This window comes from Capricornis sumatraensis, chromosome 3 (genome assembly GCF_032405125.1).
Source record: "Capricornis sumatraensis isolate serow.1 chromosome 3, serow.2, whole genome shotgun sequence".
Classification (NCBI taxonomy): Eukaryota; Metazoa; Chordata; class Mammalia; order Artiodactyla; family Bovidae; genus Capricornis; species Capricornis sumatraensis.
Genome location: NC_091071.1, coordinates 27948028 through 27967167, shown reverse-complemented (window position 1 = coordinate 27967167; position 19140 = coordinate 27948028). Strand labels below are relative to the sequence as shown.

At 46.3% G+C, this 19140-nt stretch overlaps 1 protein-coding gene across 2 annotated transcripts in view; it reads right to left on the bottom strand.

The window, feature by feature from the left end:
* MYH11 (myosin heavy chain 11) overlaps nucleotides 1-19140 on the bottom strand; it is a 127067-nt gene that overhangs the window by 59347 nt on the left and 48580 nt on the right. The window contains exons 4-8 of one of the 2 annotated variants that reach the window (XM_068967296.1): nucleotides 18333-18360; nucleotides 6900-7002; nucleotides 5307-5327; nucleotides 3007-3099; nucleotides 1991-2054 (exon numbers count right to left, since the gene is read on the bottom strand). In XM_068967296.1, the coding sequence (XP_068823397.1) occupies nucleotides 1991-2054; nucleotides 3007-3099; nucleotides 5307-5327; nucleotides 6900-7002; nucleotides 18333-18360 (309 nt within the window). The remainder of the gene's footprint in view (nucleotides 1-1990; nucleotides 2055-3006; nucleotides 3100-5306; nucleotides 5328-6899; nucleotides 7003-18332; nucleotides 18361-19140) is intronic. The other variant, XM_068967295.1, reaches the window with a different exon arrangement.

Sequence of the window (19140 nt, the reverse complement as noted above, 5' to 3'; positions counted from 1 at the left end):
CTGTGCTTTCCAGCAGGTTCCCATTAGCTACCTATTTCACACGTGGTGGTGTGTATGCATCAATCCCAATCTCCCAGTTTGTCCCACCCTCTCTTTTCCCCGCTGTGTCCACGTGTCCATTCTTTATGCCTGCATCTCTATTCCTGCCCTGGTTCATCTGTACCATTTTTCCATTGTCTCATTTAAACCTCACAAACTATCCTAGGAACTAAGAGTGAATATTGTTGGCATTTTCAATACAGGGGAAACCGAGACCCAGGGAAGCTCGGGGAAGGCTCATTTCCCAGGAGGACACAATTAGGAAGCAGCGAAGCCAAGTGTTTGCAGTGGCCGAAACTACCTCAGCCAAGGGTCTGGGCTTCAGAGAGCGGGGTGCCAGTTCTGGATGGCTGAGTGACCTTGACTCAGCTGACTAGCAGCCGAGCCTCAGGATATTGTAAACACGCCCGATGATTAATCTAAAGCCGTTCTGCTGTGGGGGGAGGGGTGGAGACCATGGGGGCACGGGGATGGTGGGAGCCACACAGGGGGCTGAGCTGTCATACCAGGTGGATTTCCTGCACATAAGAACCAGGTTCTACTTGACTAAAGATCTGCCACGATGCTAACCATCGAAGAATGAATAATCATTTCTTCTCTGTGTTCCCAGATCCACTGGTTAGACTGTGTCCTCCCTGCTCTGTTATGTCAGGTCATGGGCACTAATTTCTCCTCTCAAGGCCTCATAACTGTGGGCTTCCCTGGTGGCTCAGATGGTTAGGAATCTGCTTGCAACGCAGGAGACCAGGGTTCAATCCCTGGGTCGGGAAGATCCCCGGAAGAAGGGAGTGGCTAGGGCCACAAACTCATCTGTAATCCCCGAATCCAGAAACTTCAGAAAACTGAGCTCAGCTGGTGGCCATGCCTGTTCTGAGCCTACACAAGGCTCTTCATGGTCTCTCTATCCCCCACTGGAGACTAGTATGTGTTCTGCTGTATCTCATTTAGTCCTGGCCCAACTCTGGGGAGGTGCTATGGTCAGGCGACCCCAGCCATACACTGAGCCCCCACTGGGATGCATGAGTGGGCACTGGTGGGCTGGCAGAATTCTAATTCCTTGGATTTACAGAAATAGCTTTCAGTTTGCTTTGCCAGAAGCAGGCTGTTCCTCTGGGAAAGTTCTATTTCCACTGACATAGTATTTGTGGGCTGGAGCTGCTTGTTCCTAAGAAGGACAAGGGGTCCGGGCTTGGCCTTGAATCCTGCCTTGTTAAGGATGAAGTGAAGTACTTGTGGATGAGTGGGTTGTCATTTCCTTCTCCAGGGGATCTTTCCAACACAGAAATCAAACCCAGGTCTCTTGCATTTCAGGCAAAATTCTTTACCATCTGAGTCACCAAGGAAGCTGTAGCCAATACTTAACTAGCCCTTATTCTGTCATGATTCTAAAAGCTTTAGTGTGTTAGCTGCTCAGTCTTGTCCAACTCTTTTGCAAACCCATGGACTGTAGCCCACCAGGCTCCTCTGTGCATGGGATTCTCCAGGCAAGAAGACTGGAATGCGTTGCCATTCCCTTCTCCAGGGGATCTTCCTGACCCAGGGATCAAACCTATGTCTCCTGCCTTGCAGGTGGATTCTTTACTATTGAGCCACCAGGGAAGTCCTCTAAAAGCATTACATGAATCAGTTGACTTGAGGCAGGTATTATTAGCATCTCCATTTCACTGATGAGGCACAGAGAGGTTGAGTAACTAGCCCAAGATCACTCAGCTAGGGAGAGGTCCACCCAGAATCAAATACAGGCTGCTTGAGGCCCCCAAACCAAGGGACCACCACACTACAAGGCTTGCTCTTAAGCGAAAACAACCCCAGGGAAGAGTTGTTCTGGATGGCACCCAAGTGCTGGAGAGAGAGGTGGCTCTTGTGCCTTTCAGACCCCCTGGGGCTCTGGCAGGAGGTGGGTGGTGCCAGGGATGGGGATCCCAGGTGGCCCAGGCTCAGCAAAGGATACACGTCTCAATGTTGGCTCCCACGATGTAACCCGTGACATCGAAGTTGATGCGGATGAACTTGCCCTGCCAACAGGAAAACACAGTTCTCAGTGGGGTCCCCAGCCTCGTCCCTCAGCCCCATGCTGCAGGCAAGTAGGGCGAGAGAAGTTAGGGAGCATTCAGAGGGGCACCCACAAATCAGTATAGTCTCCCTCATTAATAGAATTCAGATACAATGTTTCCTATAAGTTTCTTCATGAAATTATCTTTCTGAGTCTCCTGTGGAGGTCCCACTTCTTCTGTACAACAAAATGATTATGGTCTAAGTATCATCAACCACCCAAGTTCAGGGTTCCCCTGACCCCGTTAGTCTCAAGTGAGAAAGGGGAGGGGTCCATGAAGCCTGGGAAAGCCAGTGTGGGAAGTTCTGCATCACTGACCATTGGCCTTTGTGAAGGCTGGAACCACATCTGAATTGTTTGCTGTGATTCTGAGTCTAGTTCAAGGTCTGGTATACAGTAGGTACTTAATAAAAATGATCCAAATAAATGAAGAGAGAGAATGATGTGTGTAAAAATGCCTGCATGGATGTATACAGCGAGTGCTTAATAAATGTGTTGAAACTTGCGTGTTCTTGGTATACAGTAGGTGCTCAATGCATGTTTTGCTGAATAAATGAACGAGTATTGTATACAATTGTCTAGCACTTGTATACTAGGTGCTCAATGCTCAGTACATGTTTATTAAATGAATTATGAATGTCAAATTCTAACAGGGAGCCGAGTATACAGCAGGTGCTCAATGAATATTTGTTGCACGAATAGTGAATAAATGAATAGGGAGTGAGTGGCTGGAACACTCACAGGGTGGTAAGTTTAAGACAGCACTGGAGTCACAGAGCAAAATGCAACGCACACCTCCATCCCTTAAGCCTCAGATGCCCCAGGCACACACATGCACTCTGCGTTCTCAGGCAGGAGGGGACACCGGGGGACCCGAGCCTTCTCCAGAAAACTCATGTAGCTTCACAACTTACGAATCGGGAGGAGTTGTCATTCTTGACCGTTTTGGCATTGCCAAAAGCCTCCAGGATGGGGTTTGCTTGTAGAAGCTGTTTCTCCAGCTCACCCTAAAATTCATTCACATATGGTTATTAGAGAAAGTGATGCAGGCAGTGACAGTTCTGCCCTGGACAGAGGTTGTCAAAAAACTCTGCCCTTAACCCACGGGTTCTCTCCTGTCCTATTACCTATCCATTCTGAGACCCCAATGCTAATGTCCAGATTTACTCGAGGATTTCAGAAGAGAAACAAATGGATGAGCTCTGTTACAGCCGCGACATCTGTTCCCTAGAAGACAGGGCCTGCTCATCTATGGGACACGCTGAACTCTGGCACTGACAACACTGGGGTGTCATTGACATCATAGTGAATCCATGGAACTGTGCAGTACACAATCTGCCCCACTGTATATGGCAGTCCTGCTGCTGATGATGTTTGACAAGCAGCCTTCTTCAAGCTAGACTGCTGTAACACTTATGAAGGCTTTAGCGCATTTTTTAAAGTTGCAACTTTTCCTTTCTCAGGGCCAGTTTTCTGAAGTCTCCTAGGGAAGACAAATAAGGAATGCACAAAACCCACCAGGAATACTTTGAACCAACTGCAGAACAAAGCCTCAAAGCGGGTTGCCTGAGCTCCATTCATCAGGTTAAATGCAGCTGAGACTGTACACAGCCCACTGGCCCCCTCTGAGGGGACTCCTGTGCACAAACGCGGTCACGTGATTAATTGTGGCAGGAAAGGGCCAACGAGGTAAATCATGCCAGGAAGCAATGAGCTGCTCTTTGCCTAGCCCCGCAACACGGCAGCTGCAGACTGGCCCAGCGGCTCTCCCAACAGCTCCTCCTACAGGCCAGGCTGGGAAGTGTGGGTCCTAGGGGTTTTCTCCTGTTTTCTCTGCTGGTTCCCCTGTCTTTTTAATTTTTTTTTTTTCAGGACAGCTGGACTAGGCTAAAAAGAACCTGGGAAACATTCTAGAAAGAGAAGGTGAGTGCATGGCTTTCTGCCCTCCGCTGTGCACCAGAGGGGCACTGTGGGTGACTGTCCCTAGAGGAACAGAACAAGAAGCCACTATTTATTTCTGGGTTTATTAGTCACACAAGCCCTCCTCCTTTGCAGATTCCAAAGAAGATGGACAGGAAGTGTCATCTCTATGAAAATCGCAGCCACACTGGAATTCCCATAATTGGGAATGGTGAAGTTTACAAGGAGGGCTTTGCTTGACTAGTAGGGAGAAGACTAAAGGGGTCGCTTTTGTCAGCACAAACTTGTGGTCTCAGTATCCCCCAAGAAAGTCCCCTTTCTAGAACGAGAGTTCCAGAGGGTGGGGCCAAAAGATCCTTCTCAGGAGATCTGATCCAAACCATTTTATGGATGATGAGACAGTGACCCAGAGAAGTTAAGCGATTTGGCCAAAGTCACACAGGAGCAAATCCCAAAGAAGCAGCCTGATTCTCCTTCTGATGCACTCGTGATGCTGCTGCCCACGTCTGACTAAGATGGACTGAGGGTGACCCTAGGACACGCTAGGACCTCTTGATCTGAGGGTCTCTTCCAGGCTGGGACCCGTACACCAGCCCCCCAAGCTCTGTGTTAAGAGATGAGTTTGTATATGCAGAGGTTTGAGCAGGGCCTGGTTGGGTGTTGCATAGCTGGGGCCTTACCATGCCACCGAAGCTAGTGCATCATGAACCCCAAGACTTCCGTTCCTGGAGCCTTGGGTCAAGCAACCGGCATGCAAAGACAGACACGCACTGCACACACATGCAGAGGAAGACACACCAGTGCACAGGGAACAGGCCTCGGGGGAGGAATTCAGGGATGACGGCAGGGAGAGGAGACAAAGGCATGCCACAGCAGTGCCATTAATTGACTGTCAATCAAGCCAGGAAAGCTTTAGGGCCAGAAGGTCCTCAAAAGCTCAACCAGACGCGACAGACATCTCCAGGGCCTTCCATTCAGGGGTACCCCGGTGGTGGACACCTTGGTGGGAAGGGTAAGGTGACGTTCGTTCTGAACTGGGGAAAATCCATTCCAGGCTAGAGGACAACCCTGGGGATTCCGGTGGGAGTCCTGCGGGTGGCGATGCACCCACACGCCCCACCCCGCCGGGTGGCATCGGACACCCGCAGGACGGTATTTCAGTGCGCTTGTAGGTTTGGGGATCTAGCCCAGTCTACCATCGGCTACCGGGCTCAGTGGGTGCAACAGGGGCATGCACATCTAAATACACTCCGTGCCTCCCGTCCACACCAGGAAAACACTCTCAGTTACTCACGTAGGCAAAAGATGGGCCTTGCTGTGGTTGAACAATACAGTATAAAACAAACGTCAGTGTTATTTCCATCACATGTACATCAGGGTCTGGAGAATATACGATTTCAATCCCCACCCTGCCCAAGACAGCCCGGATTTTCCAAAATCCTCCAACTGAGGAAAGCAGCAGCTTTTCTTGGGTTCAATTTCCTTTCTGCTTTACTTGCTTTCTTTTCTGATTTCTTAAGAGATTCAGACATTTTCAAAGGTTTTTTAAAAATTGCTGGGACCAAAGCGCGCTCTTTAAACTGTATCCGATGAGACGCTGTCTGAGATACCTTCTCACACGCAGAGAAAAAAAAGTGTTTGGCACATAGTAGGCACTTGAAAAAGATCTGTCATTAGTATTATTTCTTCCTTTTACTATTCTAGGAAAAGGAAAGGCAGTGGGAGGCAGTGTTTGGCTGCTACATAAACTCTGGGGCTCTTTGCTCCTTACACCACGCCAGAGGCAGTGTAGATGCTGGATCTCAGGCTTCCTGCACCTGTTGGAGGGAGGAAAGTTCCCCAAGCTACAACCGGGGCTCACCCCAGATCCCCAAGGGCCTCCAAACAGGCTGGTCTCTGTGGCTTCTCCAGTGTCACCTCTGAGCCCCAGAAGCTAGATCCAGAGCGGCAGGAACTGGTGACACCCCAAGCCTGCTTCAGGCCTCCTTTGCCCATCAACCCCCCCAGCCCCAAACCTTCGGAGGGAGGCGCTGGCAGGTCCTTCCAGCAGCCCCATTGCTTGTCGCCTCCACTGGGACAGATGAGGCAAGGCTAAGGCCGAGGAGGAAAAGAGGGATGGACCCAGGGAGGGATGATTCTAGAAACCTGCTTTTCCTTAATCGACTGTGTCCTTATTTGATGATTTACACTCTCTCTTTCTCATGAGTCCAGAAGCTCAGTGTTTAGAATAACTCAGACTCATCGATGGGCCCCATACTAGCAGTGCCTAGCACACAGTAGCTGTTCAATCAAGGGCACTGGACCAAAGCTCATATGCTGAGTGACACCCATATTCCCACCCCCTGGGGTTCCCATTGGAGGCACACGTGGAGGAATGACAGGTATGCCTCAACATTAGGGAATTTACAGTGATTCAGTTCAGGCAGTGGCTCTCGATCAGGGGTGAACGCACCCGCCAGAGGGCACCTGACAGTCTTGGTCGTCATAACCGAGCGGAGGGGCTGCTACCAGCCTCCAGTGAGGAGTGACCAGAGGTGCTGCTAAAAATCCTCCAGGGCATAAGACAGCCCCACCACAGAGAATTATCCAGTCCAAAATGACAGTGATGCCACAAGCGAGAAGCTTTGATGTCAATCAAAACTCCTCCCAGTTCACAAAACAGGAGATGATCCTGGCCAAAGTGAGGAATTGCCTAGATCCAACAGGACCACCCAGGATGAAGAAAAATCCCTCCAGTGAGCTGTCCGGGAAGGACAGGGAAACACAGTCCTGAGTCCTTATAACGCGGAGTCCTGGCCTTCCCAATGGTGCTCTCTCTACCAGGTCAGCCCTCAAGCCCAAGGCCCATCTGCCAAGTTGCGGCCAGAGGACAGGAGCGGCCACTCACCGTGATGCTTGTATCCTTCTTGCCCTTGTGGGAGGAGGCCACCATGGCCAGGTACTGGATGACTTTCTTGGTGTTTTCTGTTTTCCCGGCTCCAGATTCGCCTCTAAAAGACACGAGAGCAGTGACCCACCGGAACAGTAACACGCTAGCGCCTGGCGGGATAACCAGCTGGCTGTTGTTTATCTTATCAGGTGCTCTGTGGGCATCTTTCCGCAGCTCCGTGTCATTTGCAGATGGGGAAACTGAGGCTCCCAGAGGGGAGGAGACTTGTCCACCACTGGCAGGGAGCTGGACTGGGCTTCAAACCCTGCTCCTTATCTCAATCTACTCCTCCCAACGGGAGGCAGGAAAGGATGTAGATGAAAAGAGTAAAAGAAAACCTGAATTTCCTACCAAGGTCTAAACAGGTTTATTTGGAACTGTCTACTTAAAAAAAAAAATCACTTCATTTTTTAGAGAAGTTTTAGGTTCACAGCAAAATTGAGCAAGAGGTACACAGAGTTCTTAGATCTCCCTGCCCCTTGACAACCTCCCCCACCATCCACATCCTCCACCAGAGTGGTATACTTGTTACAATCGATGGACCCATATTGGCAGGTCATCACCCGAAGCCCACAGTTTACATCAGGGTTCACTCTTGCTGTTGCACATTCTACGGGTTTGACAGCTGTATAATGATACGTATCCATTATTATAGTATCTACCGAATAGCTTTATTAAAAATTGTCTACTTTAAAGACATCATTACTCTTGTTAGAAATGAGAAGATCGGGCCAGAGACTGCCTCACAGGATGGATGTAAGTACCTCTCAGAGTACCAAGACACAAGGTAGAAGTTTTAGAAATGCCTCTTACAAAAAAGAAGAAGGAAGAGGAAAAGAACAAGGAGAAAAAGAAGGAGCAGGAGGGGAAGGAGAAAGAAGACAAAGAGGGACAGAAAAGTGGTTATTCCATCAGCCACTGGACCCACATAAGCCCCTTCATCCTCTAGAGGACTCACTCGAAGGGTCAGGTGGCTAGCTAATGATTTCAGCTAAATATCAAAGGATAAACCTAGTTGGAGTAAGTCATGCTGAAATGTAAATGGCTGATTAAATTTAGATCAGCGGGGTGTTGTTTGTCTTATCAAAATACTCTTAGAATATGAACAGTGGTTTTATTTATTTATTTTTTTTTAATGAAAACAGCTTCTTGAACCAGCTACACCTCTCCTGGGCACCTGAGGTCACGGTGATGGAATTGTTTCATCAAAGGATCCCGGACTGCCTCTGACTCCCACCCTTCTTAGTAAAAGGGAAAGACGACCTCAACTAAATCGTTCCTCCTTTCTTGTCCTCCCCTCTGATTTTCTTTTTTTGTTTGTTTTTTGTTTTTCCTTCCTTTGCCTAGACTCACATTTGCTGAGCTCACTGAATATTCTGAAACGCGCTAGTTTTTTTAAAAGTCTGAGTTCATCTACCCTGAGGGCGGGTCAAGGTTCTCCAAGCTGAGCCAGTGCCACCAGTGCCAGTGCGGTGCTTGTCCTTTTCACCTAATTAGGAAATAAAAGAAATTAACTTGCTTTGCTAAAGGCCCATTAATAACTTTGTTCACGGCAAAACAGAAGGAAGGAAGGAAAGAAGGAAAGACGGGAGGGTGGAGGGGGGAGAAAGGCAGGAAAAAAGAAGGAAAGAGAAAGAGAAAGGGAGGGACAAAGGGAGGGAAGGAAGATGGTGAGGGAAGGGAAGGGAGAGAGAGAAGGGAGGGAGGCAGGGAGGGAGGGAGGAAAAGACACATATGCCCCGAATTGTCAGACCCAATGCCGTGGGCCACCATCCAGGAATCAAGAGTCAGGTCTTGAAGGTCTTAAAGGAACATTGCACCACATCTCATGACAGTATTAACACTGTCCTCTATCCAATTCCTAATGGTCTTTATTCCCAATGGTCACATTATTTCATGTGGCCTCAGAGGCACTTTTTAAGATGGGAGCTACGGAGGCATTATCCTCATTTTCTTGAGGAGGAAAACTGAGTCCAAATTTTTTTTTAAAATTTTAAAGACAGAATTGATTTTTTGGGGGAGTAGAGGCCCTGTGTTAATTGTCCGCTCCCCCAATCCTGAAGGGAGGACATATCACTTTCATGTTATTACAGAATAGGAACTTGGGACCAGGGTGAGTAAGCAACTTGCCCAAGGTCACACAGCAAGGCAAGAGCACACTCAGCATTGAAATCAGGTCTCTGGTTCCAGTGTAATCAGGATTCTTTCTATGACATTTCGCCAAGTCTGTCCACGACACAGACCCAACCCTCTAAGAACATGCTTTCTAAGGTCAGAGGAAAGGAATAGGGAATAGGAATTGATATTTGTTGAAGACCTACTCTAGGCTACTGGGCTCAGAAATCTTTTTATTTAATCCAACAACCTAATGAAGGAGTCATTGATTATTGCTGTCACCCACCTGGGGGAAATGAGGCTCAGAGAAGTTGAAGTGTTCTAGGTCACAATTTCTGTTATCACACGGATCAGGAATAGAGTAAGATCTGTACACGGGCCAAGTTGAAGCCAGAGCCCATGTTCTGCCCCCTACCCTTTTACTTTTAAAAGTGAGAAAAGGGGATGGGATGCAGGAATACTGAGCGAAGCCCTGAGCCATCAAGGAGTTATTCCATATATTCTGGGAGACTTCACTTGCCTTATAGGCTCTTTTTGAAAATCTGAGCAGGTACCAATGAACCAAGCCACTCAGTCATTTACACTTTCCCACTCCAGTACTCTTGCCTGGAAAATCCCATGGACGGAGGAGCCTGGTGGGCTGCAGTCCATGGGGTCGCTAGGAGCCAGACATGACTGAGCAACTTCACTTTCACTTTTCACGTTCATGCATTGGAGAAGGAAACGGCAGCCCACTCCAGTGCTCTTGCCTGGAGAATCCCAGGGACAGGGGAGCCTGGTGGGCTGCCGCCTATGGGGTCGCACAGAGTCGGACACGACTGAAGCAACTTAGCAGCAGCAGCATGAATTACTTCTATTAGGATAATGTCAGAACCCTTGATAGACATCACCCCAAATTGAGGGGGCTAGGTTCTGATCAGAGCAAGAAGAAGGAGAGAAAATCTGAGTGTGGGAAACCACCTATGTAGCTGGTCCTGAGTCCATTCATATCCAAGACAAGAGTCAGGACAGCTGTGCGCACACTGACCCTGGATCACTACAGCCCCTCCTTTTCCCGCCATGATTTCCTGGTCTTTCACCTCGCAAGGGTGAGGAAGTGAGACACAGACTCTGGGAACCTGCTTCTCCCCACGTGGCTGCTTGGCTCATCAGTCTCCAAGTGTTATTGATAAAAATAAATTGTCCTGGGAGGTTCTGCCAAAGTAAACAACCCAAGCTCCAGGCTCATGGGCGTCTGAAGATTGATGTGCTCAGGGCTGCTTCAGAAACATCAATATCTTTGCTTTTCTGACCCCAGACTCTAAGAATAAAGATGCCTTCTCGGTCAGTGCACCCTAAACTTCAGTCCTACTTTTTTTTTTATTTTTAATTTTAGGCTGCACTGGGTCTTCATTGCTGCAGGCAAGCTTCAGTTGCTGTGGTGCATGGGCTTAACTGCCCTGAGGCATGTGGGATCTTCCCAGACCAGGGATTAAACCCGTGTCCCCTGCCTTGGCAGACAGATTCTCAACCACTGGACCACTAGGGAAGTCTCTCAGTCCTGTTTCTTAGGGGACTTTGTGTCCAGCTCCCTCATCCTTGAGGAAGACTCGGCCTCATGACCATATATGGCCTCCTGGCCTTGCAAATTACCTTACTGCCAAGTCCTTTTAATCAGTCCAGGCTCAGCAGTTGGAAGGAGGCTACCCAATGGCTGCTTAATCCCTCAGCCCCCAGCTGGGCGGGATTCATGGGTGTGTGACCTGTCCAGTTCCATGGGGACTACCCTAAGGAGGGTCCTGTGCTTGATTTAATGCTCTGATGTTGTGATCTTGAATTGCTTAATAATTTTTGAACAAGGGCCTGAGTGTTCTCATTTTGCAAAATGTAACAAACCAGGTAGCTGGTCCTAGCTGCCAGGGTGAAACACCATTTCTGAGTCATGTCAGCCGTGGTCTGCCCTTGGGAGCGAGGCTAAACTGTCTCTGAATCCGTCAGTCCCTAGGCCTCATGCAACTCCAACCGCTGTAACCAGCAAAGTCCTCTGGGGTTTGTGCTGTCCAACTCCTACACATCCTGCAAAGCTCCGGTAGTCACTGCCTTTATTTTGAGTACTGCCTCAGGCTCCCCAGGCAAAAGCAGTGCCTCTTTCCCCTGCAGCATCAATCAGCAGAGCAACACAAGGGGCTCCAGGGCCAGACTTCCTGAGTTCAAATCCCTGCTCTGCCCTATGTGATTATGGGCAAGTCATTTAACTACTCCCATGGACAGTACGAAAAGGCAAAAAAGATATGACACTGGAAGATGAGCCCCCCAGGTTGGTAGGTGGCCAATATGTTACTGACGAATAATGGAGAAATAGCTCCAGAAAGAATTAAGAGGCTGGGCCAAAGCAGAAACACTGTTCAGTTGTGGATGTGCCTGGTGGTGAAAGTAAAGTCCGATGCCATAAGGAACCTGGAAGGTTCAGGATATTGGATGTGGTCAGGCAGGAGATGACAAGACTGAACATTGACATTTTACGAATCAGTGAACTAAAATGGATGGGAATGGGCAAATTTGATTCAGATGACCATTATATCTACTACTATGGGCAAGAATTCCTTAGAAGAAATGGAGTAGACTTCATAGTCAACAAAAGAGTCTGAAATTCAGTACTTGGATCCAATATCAAGAACAATGAATGATCTTGGTTCGTTTCCAAGGCAAATCATTCAATATCACAGTAATCCAAGTCTATGCCCCAACCAGTAATATCAAAGAAGCTTAAGTTGAATAGTTTCATGAAGCCCTACAAGATCTTCTAGAACTAACACCCAAAAAAAAAAAAAAAATGTCCTTTTCATTACAGGGGACTGGAATGCAAAAGTAGGAAGTCAAGAGATACCTGGAGTAACAGGCAAATTTGGCCTTGGAGTACAAAATGAAGCAAGGCAAAGGCCATCAGGGTTTTGCCAAGAGAACACACTGGTCATAGCAAACATTCTCTTCCGATAACACAAGAGATGACTCTACACATGGACATCACCAAATGATCAATACTGAAATTAGATTGGTTACATTCTTTGCAGCCAAAGATGGAGAAGCTCTATACAGTCAGCAAAAGCAAGCCCTGGAGCTGATTGTAGCTCAGATCATGAGCTCCTTGTTGCAAAATTCAGGCTTAAATTGAAGAAAGTAGGGAAAAAACACTAGATCATTCCGGTATGACCTAAATCAAATCCCTTATGACTATACCAGCTTCTCTGGTGGCTCAGATGGTAAAGAATTTATCTGCAATGTGGGAGACCCAGGTTCAATCTGTGGGTCAAGAAAATCCCCTGGAGAAGGAAATGGCAACCTGCTGTAGTATTCTTGCCTGGAAAATCCCATGGACAGAGGAGCCTGGTGGGCTACAGTTTCAATGGGTTGCAAAGAGTCAGACATGACTGAGCAAGTAACATTTTCACTTTATGATTATACAGTGGAGGTAACAAACAGATTCAAGGGTTAGATCTGATAGAGTGCCTGAAGAACTATGGATGGAGGTTCATATCACTGTATAGGAGGAGATGACCAAAGCCATCCCCAAGAAAAAGAAATGCAAGAAGGCAAAATGGTTATCTGAAGAGGCCTTACAAATAACTGAGGAAGTAAGAGAAGTGAAAGGGGAAAGACGAAGGGAAAAATGTACACAACTGAATGCAGAGCTCCAAAGAACAGCAAGGAGAGATGGGAAAGCCTTTGTTAAGTGAACAATGCAAAGAAATAGAGGGAAACAATAGAATGGGAAAGACTAAATATCTCTTCAAAAAAAATTAGAGACCAAGGGAGTATTTCAAGCAAATATGGGCACAATAAAGGACAGAAATGGTATGGACTTAACAGAAGCAGAACATATTAAGAAGAGGTGGCAAGAATACACAGAAGAACTATACAAAAAAAGGTCTTAACGATTTGGACAACCACAATGGTGTGATCATTCACCTAGAGCCAGACATCCTGGAATGTGAAGTCAAGTAGGCTTTAGGAAGCATTACTATGAACAAAGCTAGTGGAGGTGATGAAATTCCAGCTGAGCTATTTCAAATCCTAAAAGATGATACTGTTAAAGTGTTGCACTCAACATGGCAGCAAATTTGGAAAACTCAGCAGTGGCCACAGGACTGGAAAAGGTCAGTTTTCATTCCAATCCCAAAGAAGGGCAATGCCAAAGAATGCTCAAACTACCACACAATTGTGCTCATTTCACATGCTAGCAATGTAATGCTCAAAATCCTTCAAGCTAGGCTTCAATGGTATGTGAACCAAAAATCTCCAGATGTACAAGCTGGATTTAGAAAAGGCAGAGGAACCAGAGATCAAATTGTCAACATCCGCTGGATCATAAAAAAGTAAGGGAATTCCAGAAAAACATCTACTTCTGCTTCATTGACTATGCTAAAATCTTTGACTGTGTGGATCACAACAAACTGCAGAAAATTCTCAAAGAGATGGGAATACCAGACCTCCTTACGTGCCTCCTGAGAAACCTGTATGCAGGTCAAGAAGCAACAGTTAGAACTGGACATGGAACAATGGACTGGTTCAAAATTGGGAAAAGAGTAAGTCAAAGCTGTATATAGTCACCCTGCTTACTTAACTAATATGCAGAGTACATCATGAGAAATGCTGGGCTGGAAGAAGCACAAACTGGAATCAAGACTGCTGGGAGAAATATCAATAACCTCAGATATGCAGATGACACCACCCTAGTGGCAGAAAGCAAAGAGGAACTAAAGAGCCTCTTGAGGAAGGTGAAAAAGGAGAGTAGAAGAGCTGGCTTAAAGCTCAGCATTCAGAAAACTAAGGTTATGGCATCCAGTTCCATTACTTCATGGCAAATAGATGGGGGAAAAATGTAAACAGTGACAGACTTTATTTTCTTGGGCTCCACAATCACTGTGGATGGTGACTGCAGCCATGAAATTAAAAGATGCTTGCTCCTTGGAAGAAAAGCTATGACAAACCTAGACAGTATATTAAAAAGCAGAGACATCACTTTGCAACAAAAGGTCGGTCTAGTCAAAGCTGTGGTTTTTCCAGTAGTCATGTATGGGTATAAGAGTTGGACCATAAAGAAGGCTGAGCACCAAAGAATTTATGCTTTTGAACTGTGCTGTTGGAGAAGACTCTGGAGAGTCCCTCGGACAGCAGAGTTATCCAACCAGTCAATCCTAAAGGAAATCAACCCTGAATATTCATTGGAAGGATTGATGCTGAAGCTGAAGATCCAATACTTTGACCACCTGATGGGAAGAGCCAACTCACTGGATAAGACCTTGATGCTGGGAAAGATTGAAGGCAGGAGAAGGGGACGACAGAGGATGAGATGGTTGGATGGCAACACTGACACGAGTTTGAGCAAGCTTCGGGAGTTGGTGATGGACAGGGAAGCCTGGTGTGCTGCAGTCCACAGGGTCGCAAGGAGTCAGACATAACTGGGCGACTGAACAACGATTATTATTACTGAGGTCAACTTGAATCTACTTTCATATTAAATAATATGAATTATTCCAGATTTTGATGCTCTATGAAAATTTCTTGCAATTCTTGTAACTGACCAGTGTGTGTGTATGGTAGGAACCGAGGGCTGTCATCTATGAGAAACTTTCCAGGCCCACAGTTCTAGGATAGAGGTTGTAAACAGGTAGCCCCACTGGCAAAGCCAGCCCACCAATGGATTTTATTTGGCTGATGCTCTGTGTATGTATGTTCATGTAAATTAGGTGCAAATATTTAAACATTGAATATTTCACATAAAAACCTAAACTTGCAGCTTCTGTTGCAATGTAGAAGAGTCTGGCAACACTGGACCTGCGTTCTTCCCTGGAAACAATGGACAGAAGAGGGATAGCAACTCGCCCCCACCCCTCAGATGGGTCATTTTCTCCAGGTCACCACACTCCCCACCATCCCCTACTGTCTTACACCCAGGCCTTCTCACACATTAACAGTACTGGTTGGCTTTGATTGGCCCTTGGGTTTGCAACCACAGTTCTAGATGTCCCATAGCGGCTCTTCTCAGACAGAGGGCTTCTGCTGGGAGACATACTCTGGCCAAACTGATGTCTCCGTTTTTCAAATAAAACACACTCTATCTGACCCCAGGGCCTTTGCATAGGGTGTAAACTCTTCCCCTCTTTTCTTCATTGTCTCCGCTGAAATAGCACTTCTTCCAAGAAGCTCTTTCTATTCTCCCAGTTAGAATCTCTCTGATTTACACATTCTCCTAGTTCCAAACAGGTCTCATTCTTTGTCACTTTCAGTTTGTAATTACACATTTACTTGAGTGATTTGCTGGGAAAGATTGAAGACAAAAGGAGAAGAGGGTGAAAGAGGTTGAGATGGTTGGATAGCATCACCAACTCAATGAACATGAGTTTGAACAAACTCTGGGAGATAGGGAAGGACAGGGAAGCCTGGTGTGCTGCAGTCCATGGGGCTGCAAAGAGCTGGACACAACTTAGTGAATGAACAACAATAATTTTTTTTTAAGTTTCTGAAAAGGTAGTTCCTTCACAGAATCAAACAGCAAATTCAAGCAGTACCAAAGGGAAGAAAGTAATTATTGTTCTAGTGGCTGTCTTCCCTCTTGAGAGAGGGGTCATGTTTACTTTGGATTATTTCCTATATGCCAAGTATCACCAGTGGAACTGGCTCATTCAATCTGCTGAATAGTGAGTGAGGACAGGAGTGAGTGTAGGGGGACGAAGGAAGGAGGATGTATTTGTTTCCTAGTGCTGCTTTACACAGTGGCTTAAAACAACACAAATTGATTATCCTGCAGTTCTGGAGGGCAGAAGTGTGACATGGATTGTACTGAGCTAATACCAAGATGTCAGCAGGGTTGTGTTTCTTTCCAGGAACACCAGGGGAGAGTCTGTTTCCTTGCCTTTTGCAGCGTCTAGAAGCTGTTTTTATCTTTGGCTTCCTCCATCTTCAGCGCCACCAATGGTGGGTGAAGTTCTTCTCACACTGCATCTCCCTCTGACTCCCCAGATTTCTCCCTCTTCCACTTGTAAGGACCCTGCGATTACACTGGACTTGCCTGGATGGTGTAGACTCCCCCCTATTGGAAGGCCAGCTGATTAGCAACCTCAATGCCATGGCAGCCTCCATTCCCCTCTGCCTCATCACCTGACACACTCACAAGCTCTGGTGACTAGGAGGTGGCAATCTTTGCGGGGCCACTACAGGTACACATGGCTTTACTGCAGTTCACAGATATCATGTTTCTCACAAATTAGATTTGTGGCAACCCTGCATCAAGCATTTCTCCAGCAGTGTTTGGTCACTCCATACCTTTGTGCCACCTTTTGGTAATTCCTATAATATGTCAAACTGCTTCCTTTTCTATTTGTCATAGTGATCTGTGATCAGCGGTCTTTCATCTCATCTATTGCAAAACGATTACAACTCCCTGAAGGCTCAGATGATAGCTAAGATTTTTTTAGCACTGGGTATTTTTTTTTAATTAGGGGACAGTTACTTTACAATATTGTGATGGTTTTTGCCATACATCAACATGAATCAGCATTAGGTATACATATGTCCCTTCTCTCTTGAACCCTTTCTAACCTCCCTGCCCATCCCACCTCTCTAGGTTGTCACAGAGCACTGGCTTTGTGCTGCCTGCAGCATACAGCAAACCCCCACTGGCTACCTATTTTACAGATGGTAATGTATATGTTCCAATGCTGGCTGTCTATTTTACATATGGTGATGTATATGTTTCAGTGCTGGCTACCTATTTTACATATGGTGATGTATATGTTTCAATGCTGGCTGTCTATTTTACATATGGTGATATATATGTTTCAATGCTGGCTACCTATTTTACATATGGTGATGTATATGTTTCAACGCTGGCTATCTATTTTACATATGGTGATATATATGTTTCAATGCTGGCTACCTATTTTACATATGGTGATGTATATGTTTCAATGCTGGCTATCTGTTTTACATATGGTGATGTATATGTTTCAGTGCTATCTATTTTACATATGGTGATGTATATGTTTCAATGCTGGCTGTCTATTTTACATATGGTGATGTATATGATTCAATGCTGGCTGTCTATTTTACATATGGTGATGTATATGTTTCAATGCTGGCTACCTATTTTACATATGGTGATGTATATGTTTCAATGCTGGCTATCTATTTTACATATGGTGATGTATATGATTCAATGCTACCTATTTTACATATGGTGATATATATGTTTCAGTGCTGCTACCTATTTTACATAGAGTAATGTATATGTTTCAGTGCTATTTTCTCGTATCGTTCCATCCTCTCCTTCCCTCACTGTGTCCAAAATGTCAGTGTCTCCTTTGCTGACCTGCAAGTAGGATCATCAGTACGGTCTTTCTAGATTCCATATATATGCAGTAATATATGATATTTGACTTTCCCTTTCTTACTTTCTTTCTGTTACTTACACTACTCTGTATAATGGGCTCTAGGTTCATCCACCTCATTAGAACTGACTCAAATGCTTTCCTTTTTATAGATGAGTAATATTCCAAGCGATGGGTATTTTTAAATCAAGGTGTATACATTGTTGTTCTTAGATACAACACTGTTGCACACTTAGTAGACTACAGTATAGTGTCAACATAACTTTGATATGTACTGAGAAACCAAAAAATTTGCGTGACTTGCCTTACTCTGATATTTGCTTTATTGCAACAGTCTGGACTAAGTCCATGCTATCTCTGAGGAACACCTATATTCTGCCCACCCCAGGAGAGATTTTCCTGAATACTGAAAATCCTCCGAGTGATTCTAAACTGAATATCTTCTGACTATGTATCCAGGTCTTCAAAGAAATTATGATACCGACCACCAAATATGGCACAATGTGGCTACTTGTGAAATTTTAGGGTAACAGTTTAACACAAGCCAAGACTTCCTCACTAATGGATATGCCTTCTATTTTCATAGAGCTACTACAGAATTCCATGCAATTCTGTCTGCAGATTATTTAGTTCAGGGCCGGGCACACAGTGAATGCTCAATAAATGCTAGTTTTAAAGAGGGGGGCAGTGCAGAACAAAATGGCACCAGGTATCACCTGCAGTTTAGGGGTGCTGGCCTCAGCATCAGAGCATTTGTACAACAAATGTTTCATGACCATCTGTGCTGTGCTGGGGATAGGGTGGTGCATGGAATATCAAACAAATCAAAGAGCCCTGTTCTCATGGACCTTTTTCTTTAATAGGTTGGATCTTAACTCAGAAAAGCAGAAGAAAAAGCAGCTCCACTTACGTGCAGAGAATGGACTGGTCCTCCCGATCTGAGAACAAAAAGAAAAAAAGAGCCACGAGTTAGAATCAGCTCTGAGTTGAGGGTCTGGACATGCTGCTGCCCAGGGCTCCCATTTAAGCTCATACACCCCGGCCCCTCTGGGGGCGACAAGGGGCCAGCTGAGCTCATTGCCCAGGGCATAGGGGACAAGACCAAAGACAAGAGGGCAACAAAGCCCTGGAGGCAGCCCCAGAAAGATGTTGGAATCTGACCCATTCTGGAGGCAGTGGGCATCCCAGCCCCACCCGCTCGGAGTGGAGGGGGGTTCCCAGGAGACCCACTCTGAACAGATGAAGTCACAGACAGAACACCGACTTTGGATCCAGACAGACTGGGTTTCCTCTTGGCCACTTCCCAGCTCTGTGGCCTTGGGTGAATATTCTTAACCTCTCTAAGCCTCAGTTTCTTTATCTGGCAGTGGACATTTTTGGCTTGAAAATCCAGTATGCTTTCCCTCTTCTGGTAAGAGCATCCTATGTTCCTTAAGGAGACATGTCCAGGGGACTTCCCTGGTAGTCCAGTGGTTAAGACTCTGAGCTTTCAATGCAAGGGGTGCAGGTTTGAGCCCTGATCAGGGAACTATGATCCCATGTGCCGACAGAACAACAACAACAACAGCAAAGGAGTCACGTCCCCTGCGCCACTCCACTCCCATCGTCATGCACTGTCTTGGTGGGACTGACCCACAAGCCCTCCCAGCCAAGAGGCAACAGTGTTTCCCAGGCTGCATCAGTCAGAGTCTCTGAGCTAAAACTCCAACCTGGATCAA